This window comes from Chinchilla lanigera, unplaced genomic scaffold (assembly GCF_000276665.1).
Source record: "Chinchilla lanigera isolate Chin_1 unplaced genomic scaffold, ChiLan1.0 scaffold00044, whole genome shotgun sequence".
NCBI lineage: Eukaryota > Metazoa > Chordata > Mammalia > Rodentia > Chinchillidae > Chinchilla > Chinchilla lanigera.
In genome coordinates this window covers 8,190,258-8,198,113 of record NW_004955445.1, presented here as the reverse complement: position 1 = coordinate 8,198,113, position 7,856 = coordinate 8,190,258, and the positions used below count along the sequence as shown (strand labels likewise).

At 61.9% G+C, this 7,856-nt stretch overlaps 1 protein-coding gene across 1 annotated transcript; it reads right to left on the bottom strand.

The window, feature by feature from the left end:
• Positions 1-1,558: 1,558 nt before the first annotated feature.
• LOC106149402 lies at positions 1,559-7,322 on the bottom strand. Its single transcript, XM_013518246.1, has 3 exons — positions 7,275-7,322; positions 5,050-5,294; positions 1,559-3,905 (listed from the first exon to the last, which is right to left on the bottom strand). Exons 2-3 carry the CDS (start codon positions 5,276-5,278, stop codon positions 3,343-3,345), a joined length of 792 nt encoding a protein of 263 aa, XP_013373700.1. The 5' UTR covers positions 5,279-5,294; positions 7,275-7,322; the 3' UTR covers positions 1,559-3,342.
• Positions 7,323-7,856: the final 534 nt, after the last annotated feature.

Here is a 7,856-nt window from a genome sequence, read left to right as displayed (position 1 = left end):
TGGCCAGGCCAGATGTGCTTCTGAGCCGGGCGTGGTGGCGCACCCCTGTAATCCCAGCACTCGGGAGGCTGAGGCAGGAGGATCATTGTGAGTTCGAGACTAGCCAGGGCTACAAAGTGAGCTCAAGGCCAGCCTGAACTGCATGGGAGAACTGTCTCAAAAGGACAAAAATAAATAAATAAGTAAATAAATAAAAAGTTCTTGAGATGTGCTCCTGGCGCCTGAGGCATCTGAGGACAAAGCTGGCTGCTGGGGCACTGTGGGTGTTGGGGGGTGCCAAGCCTCTGGTGGGAGCGAGGCAGGAGTCCACTGCACCCCACAGCGTTGCTCCAGGGAAGCCCCTGTGTCCCGAGCCCTGAACCAGCCTGACTGAAGCCAGCCCGGGGTGAGTGGGGGTGCAGCGGGGGCTGGGCCCGGGGCAAGGGGATCTGGAGAGATTCCCCGTCCTGCGTCTCGGGCTGGGGCCAGTGGCTGTGGCGGTCACCTCTGAGGCGGTGTCCCCCTCTGTGGAGAGGGCGGAACTGCACTCTGGCCCAAACCCCAGTGCTTCTCTCTCGGACAGCGGCCAGTGCGTGCTGGGGACGCAGGATGGATCAGGATGGACGAGGGCTCTACGCTGGGCAGGAGGGCAGAATGGCCACAGGAGAGACTCCCAGACCGTGGTGACGTGGGCTGAGGAATTAAGGTTGTCCAGGGCAGGGATGGCGAACCTTTCAGGGCTGTCAGTGAAACAAACAGCTCAACGCGGCACAAGTGCGATAGGTTCGCTACACCGCCCTAGAGGGTTGAGGGGGGGCTGTGGTATGAGCGGAGGGGCTGAGGGTCACGGGAAGGGCAGGGAGTGGGGCCGGGCTTCCACCCTGCAAGGGCAAAGGCCCTGGGGTGGGACTGAGCTTTTGTTTGCCTTTGGAGGCCTGGCTGGCCTCCACCTACCATGGAGGGGTCTGGGCTAAGGCTGGCCGTGCCCCCTCCCCTCCCTGTTGCCAGGGCCGGGCTTGGGCCAGCCCCGGGGGGTGGACTGGGACAGGACCCAGGGGCAGACCCTCCAGGGACCACTAATATCCTGAGTGCCAGTGACGAGACACAGCCCCGGGTGGCGGGGGTGGGGGCTGAGCTCTCCATAAACAGCCCTGGCTCGTAAAGCGGATCAAAGCGGAAGGCCTGGCCCAGCCCTGGCCACTTCCTGCAGAGCTGGGGGTGGGGTGGGGAGGCCTGGCAGCAGAGACTGCCTTTGGGGTCTCAGTGCCACAAGGGGCAGGTCCTTGAGCCTTCCCGGGCCTCAGTTTCCCCACCTGTCTTGCAAGGTGACACCTTGCATGCTTGCTTCAGGCCACACCTTCTGCAAGAGCTCGGCCTGGACTGCAGGCTGGGGGCTCCGGTCCCACTTCCACCGCTGTGTGACCCTGGGCTGTGGCACCCGCCCTGCCCGCTTCCCAGTCTCAGCCCCCAGTTTAAGCGGGGGACCCTGATGGAGCCCCCTCGAGCAGACTCAGGCCATGAATGTCACCCTGACTTCCAGTCACTGTTTATTAAGGATTTAATGACTGCACGGCCGGGCTTCAGGTGGAGACCGGGGGCGGATTAGGACCCGAGGCTGCGGCTGCGGGCGGTGGGGAGAGGCCCAGAGGTGCGAGATTTGCAGGCAGGAAAGTCCGTCTGGGCTTTGCCCAAGGCCAGGTGAGGCCACTTTCCCTGGAACTCTGGGGTCCTGGGGGTCCCACTAGCTCTCTCCAAGCCTCTGTTCCCTCAGCTGCTGCCTGGGGAAGATCTGGGGACCAGGATTCACCCCTTCTCCCCCATCCTTGTCTGCCTGGGCCCGAGGTTCCTCCTCCCCTCCAAGACACACCCCCAGATCTGTTCCCGGCCCCTTGGCTCGTCCTTATCCAGCCAACCCAAGCCCCAGAAGACCCCAGGCCTGACTGGGCCAACACGCCTCGCTCTCAGACGCTGTCTCATGGTGAACCTCACCACGCACAGGACTGTTCTGCTTTGCTTCCGCCAAAACCCCAGTGCCACAGAGGCAGTAGGCGCTTAGTAGGTATCTGCGGAGGGTGAGAAGAGGCCTGGCAGCTCTGCCCCGGGAGGCCAGGGGAATTACTGGCCTCTTTATGTCTTTGTGAGACAGGGTCTCACTCTGCAGTTCAGGCTGGCCTCGAGCTCACTTTGTAGCCCAGGCTGGCCTCGAAGTTGCAGTAATCCTCCTGCCTCAGCCTCCTGAGTGCTGGGATTACAGGCGTGTGCCACCACGTCAGGCACTGGCCTCTTTATGAAGGGGAAGTCAAGGCTGAGCTGAGGAGGAGTGTAGCACTTTGCCTGAGCTCTCAGGCAGCTGAGGCAGGAGCACCTCAACCTTGCAATAATGGCAGCAGCTACTGAGACAGCGTGAGCACCTACTGCACACCGGGTACTGTCTGGGTGTTGGACTGGTTGGCGAAGGCAAGCAGACAGGTACCTAACCTGGTCGGCGTGGTGCAGAAGACACAGAACCTTCCGAGGAGCTCTGTGGAGGGCACTCATGATCTCCAAGGTGCAGATGAGGAAACTGAGGCAGGGAATTAGGTGACAGTTGTGAGCATTAGCGGCACAGCAAAGGCCCCAGTGTACTGGACTCGAGGCCTTAGCCTTACTCCACGCACTCCTATAGTGCTGTCAGAGGCCACTTCCCAGCCTGCCCAGAAGGTACCCAGCACCAAGGCATGGCCTGGCCCAAGCATACAAGCCCATCACACATTTGCCACCTCAAAGGGACCTGCCATATGCTCGTGGCATGGGCCTGACAAATGGTTTTCTTTCCATTCACACCTGGGACTCTCCCCACTCCAGTGGTGGCCACACTGCTGTGTGACCTTAGGCAAGTTGCTGTGCCTCTCTGATCTTCCAGGCTCCACCACTTGCAACAGGTTGCAGCTCCAAGCAGGGAGGTGTGAGGCCCACACACAGCAGGCCTGGCAGCTGGAGCGGCAGCTCCCTGCCTGAGGGACCATGAGGAGTGCACAGAACCCCAGAACTCTGCCTGGCCCTAAGTCCCCGTCCCCCCTGGCCCCTGTGAGCATTCGGCAAGCCCCGATGGGCGGGATCCAGTCCTGCCCCGACCTCGGGCCTGCCCTTCCCCGGAGCCGGAACCGAGGGCGGCACTCTCCAGGCCCCTGGCCGCTGCATCCACGCCTCTCGCCTCCCGTCACTGCCAGCCGATGCCCACGGGTGGCCACCCCAGTGCAGCCCGCGAGGGAGACGGAGGCACAGGAGGTAGCGAAGGCCCTGGGCCCAGTGGCTTTTCCAAAGCCGGGCCCTCCCTGCTGTCCCTGCTGGGGCTAACCACGGCTCGGCGGATGTGCCCTGTTCTCATTTCACAGAAGAGAAATCTGCGCCTCGGAGGGGGACGGCCACTGTGAAGGTGACACCGCCTGTCACCCCACAGCGCGGGACTAAGGGGCAGCAGAGCCCAGAGAGGGGAGGGCCCTGCCCAAGGCCAGACAGCCCGGCCGCCCCACAGAAGCTGGGCTGGGGCTGGGAGCCCCGCGGCCACAGCGGCTTCCCACGACCTTGGGGTGGGGACTGCCTGGCATTTCCTGTTTGTTTGGGCCGGACCCAGGCGGGCCTGAGGGATATGGGACTTCCTATGGCTCCGCCCCTGCAGAGCTGGCCAGGCGGCGGTGCGCGGTGGGCTCCGGCGGGCCCCCCACGCCGGTCACAGCCCTGCCAGTCCCTCGATCTCCTCGCTGTCCTTCCCCTGTCTGGTCCCGCCACACATCGTTGGGTCTCCCGCAGGCGAGTTCTCCGTTCAAGGGGCACACGCAGTCCTGGGCCCTCAGGAGGCCAAGGCCGCGATCGGGCGTCAATCCCCTCTCCGTTCTTCAGCTTCCCCCCGCCCCCGTCAGAGGAGCTCGGTGTGAGCGTGGTGTGTGCTGTAGGAGGAGAGAAGGAGAAGTTACTGCTGAGACTCCGGAGCCGCTGCCCCAGGGCGGGGTCACCAAGTCCTGACACCAACTTCACCTGTTATTTCCCACACAGAGACCCAAGGCCCTAGCAGGGTGGGGCCCCTGGTGAGAACACAGCCATGCAGTGCTGGGATTGAGCCTGGGGTCTTGCACATGCCAGGCAAGTGAGGGTTACCTTTTTTTTTTTTTTTGAAACAAGATCTCACTATGTAGCCCAGGTTGGCTTCCAACTCACGGTGATCCCCCTGCCTCAGCCTCCCAAGTGCTGGGAATACAGTGTGCACGACTGGCATGTTTTTCTTTTTTTTTTTTTTTTGGTGTTTTTTGGTTTTTCTCCGGGACCGGGAACCGAACTCACGACCTTGTGCTTGCCAGGCAGGCGCTTTGCCACTGAGCTAAATCCCCAGCCCTCTAACTTCTTTAAGAGGTGGGATTTTTTTTTTTTTTTTTTTTGGTTTGGTTTTTTTCCGGTACTGGGAATTGAACTCATGACCTTGCACTTGCCAGGCAGGCGCTGTGCCACTGAGCTAAATCCTCAGCCATGTTTTTCTTTTTAGCTGACATTGTGCCCTAGTTTCCTGCTGTTGTAAACAGGGCCGCGGTCATTTCCTTCCAAGCCCATCAGGGCCCCCTCCGGCCTCAGTGTCACCCACCCTGTCGTGCCAGCCCCGGAGAGGTGATTTTGGGCTCCAGGTGGAGCAGTGAGCGGAAGGTACTCCTGGGTCCCTGGGGTGGGTCAGCACGGTCCCCCCTCACAGATGAGGAAACGAGGCTGGTGGCCCCTGCCCGCCGCGGACGCCGCCCTCAGGAGCACCTGCCGGTGTGGGCTGGGGAACGCTCGCATCCCTTCCCACGGGAAGAAGCCAAGGCGAGAGGGCGCCTGGCTGTGTCGCCAGCTTCCGAGGGGCGGTGACAGCCTTCCTGCCTGTGCCCCGGCCGTGCCCTTGCCGGGAACACTCTTCCTCCCGGACCCCATGGCGGGGGATCTGCTCCAGGTGGGTTTGGCCGGCGTCACTTCCTCAGAAACCTTCCTGGCCGGGAGGCCCCGGGGTTTCCTCTTTCATAACGCGAGTCCTGCTCACTGGGAAGGTCCCCGTCCCTCGAGACTCACCGGCAGGAGCTTGGCCGTGGCTGCAGGGTCCCCGGCTGAGGAGACGCCCGCCTACCGCCCTGGGCGACAGCACCTGGCCTCTCCCTGCCTCCCAGCCGCGTGCGCACCTGCTGTTGCCTGCTCCCTTTGCAGCTCCCGTACGCAGCGGTTTGGTCTTTTCTTGGGGGGCAGTTGGTCTTTCTGTCAACTGCCGCCGAGTCCCTGCTATTTTGCACAGTGCCCGGCACATAGGAGGTGTTTCCTGTCTGTGGAAAGGAAGGAGGGATGAACAAATAATTTCAGCCAAGCAGGGTGTGAGGCTGTGGGCCAGCAATCCCAGCACTCTGGGAGGCGGGGGTAGGAAGGTGGCAAGTTCAAGCCCAGCCTGGGCAACCTAGAGACTTAGTGAAACTCTTGTCTCAAAATGAAAAATAAAAACATAATTGCAATGCATTGCTCAAATTTTCATGAGCTCCTTCTGCACATACTGTACCTGCTGGGCACCAGCTGTGCCTGTGGAGTTTGGACAGAAGGGTCAGTCAGTGTCAAGGAGACAGGTGGGGTGTGGGGGCGCCTTGGCCAGGCTCCGGGAGGGGGTTCTGCCGGCAGAGGCAGGGCAGCCCCGCCCAGCTGGCAGATTCACAGGACTGTCATAACTGTGGGAAACCCAGGTTGCCAAATGCCACCACAGCCACGTCACGGGGGGAGCCTGGGGGTGCGGGGCTGGAGGGGCTGCCTCAGAGCTGGCCGAAGCCCGGCCGCATGCTCGCCGTTAATCACTGGGTGATGTGGCGACCTGGCCACTCGCTGCCAGGCTCTTAGCTCACAAAAACGTCTGGAATGGAACTTGGTCCCTACGTCCCTGCCTCCAAGGGAGGTCCTTGGGGACCCTGAGCCTCCTCCTGGACCCCTGTGTTGCTCCTTCCCTCACAGGTTGACTTCACCCTTGATCTAGAATCTGTGGCCATGTGTAATTTCCTGGTGTCCCTTCCTGGATCTATGCTGGTATGTTCCTGGGCAAGTCACATGCCAGTTCTGAGCCTCAGTTTCTTCACCTGTGAAATGGGGAAGCAGCCCCCCTTCTTGGAGGTTGTGCTGAGGCTCAAATGCATGCACTTGTGGAAAGCACATATGCCAGGGCCTGGCACACAGAAAGCACCATATTTGGCCACCGTCAGTGTCCTTGTTGGACACCCAGTGTGGGCAGACAGACCTCAGGTCTGTCAAAAGTGAAGTTTTTTATTTCTTCTTTTCTTTTAGGGCACTGGGATTGAACCCAGGCCCTTGTGCAAGTGCTGTACCGATGACTGCACCCTCAGCCCTTTTTAATGTACCAAGTCTCACTAAATTGTCTAGACTGGTTCCAAGCTTGCAATCTTCCTGCCTCAGCCTCCTGAGTAGATGGAATTCCAAGCAGGTGGCACCACACACAGCTTGCACTTAGGCATTACAGGGTTTGCTCTGGCTGTAGCAGGAGTGGGGCATGGAAGGAGGACACTGGAAGTGGGCGGCTGAAGGGACAGGGTCCTGTCCACCTGGCAGAGAATGGGCAGGTGTAGAGCTGAGGGAGCCACACCCCTGACCCCCTGGGCCACCGGAGTTTCTTGGAAACAGACTCAGGATGTGCTAGTGGGCAGGGACCTGGGTCAGCAGCACCCCCACGCAGGACAGTCGGGCTCCTGGCCCCTAGCCACTGCCCACTGTGCCTGGCCAGGCCCCTTCTGGGAACGGAGCTCCCCCACCTCGGTGACGTCCCCCCAGGCTGCTCCCAGCACATTTCCCGCCAGCCCCGATGGAAGCGAGCCAGCTGCGGTCAGGAGGCCTCTCCCACCCGCTTGTGGGCTTCAGAATGTTCTGGAGCCTGGGAGAGGCAGGATGGCCGGGGATCGCATGGCTGGGCCCCGAGTCTCAGCTCCGCTGTCCCGGCATGAGAAGGGCGGGGGCCCCACCTCTGCGCCTTGCTCCTCCTCCGCCAGTGGCAGCCAGGATGGTGACAGGGCCTCCAGAGGGGGCCAGCTCACCTGTGCGGACTCCGTGGAGAGCCCTTGGGAGGTGTGCTGTTCCCTCCCGTATTGTCACTCTGGGAGCAAACTGACCCATGGGAGAAAGGCAGGGGCAGGATGGGTGTGTGAGGGTCGCTCGGAGCAAAAGGAAAACAGGCAAACGGTGTGCGGTGTGCGCCCGCAGAGGACCTACAACCCCGGCCCCGGGGGCTCAGTGAGGCGGGATGGGGACCCCACACTCACATGAGACCTGTTTGGCCCTGCTCTGCCGTGGAGCTGTTCCGTTTCCCCTGCGACCTACTCCATGCATTTTCACCCGAAAGAAATTCTGCAAGAGGTTCCCTTCCCCAGGCAAAGCCCTCAGTTGTCCTGGCCCCACCCTTGAGCCCTGGCCTGTGTGTGGCCCAGTCTTGTCACCGCCGTACCGCCGCTGCCGTCATTCCCAGCTCCCGGCCTTGGAGCGGGTCCCAGCTGCAGCCCCGCAGGAGGGGGCTCTGCAGAGACCCCCCAGCCGCCGCAGCTCCAGGCAGTGCGGCTGTGGGGTTAGCAGGGTGGGGGGGCGGTCCCGGCCGACTGATGACAACTCCAAATGCTCCGCAGCCCAGCCGCTAATCGCTTCCAGATTGGCCAGGTCAGGGCCAGGGCCGCCGCCGCCTGGCTCCTTAAACAGCCCGTCGCTCCAGATGGCGGCTGGCTCCAGCCTGGCGAGCAGGTTCATGAGGGGCTGGGGGTGGCAGCAGGTGGAGGACCCCCTGGCCGCCAGCCGGCCTCGGCTGCCTCACACGCGCTTTGCCTGAGTCAGGGGCCCTGGGCTGGAAGGGGCTG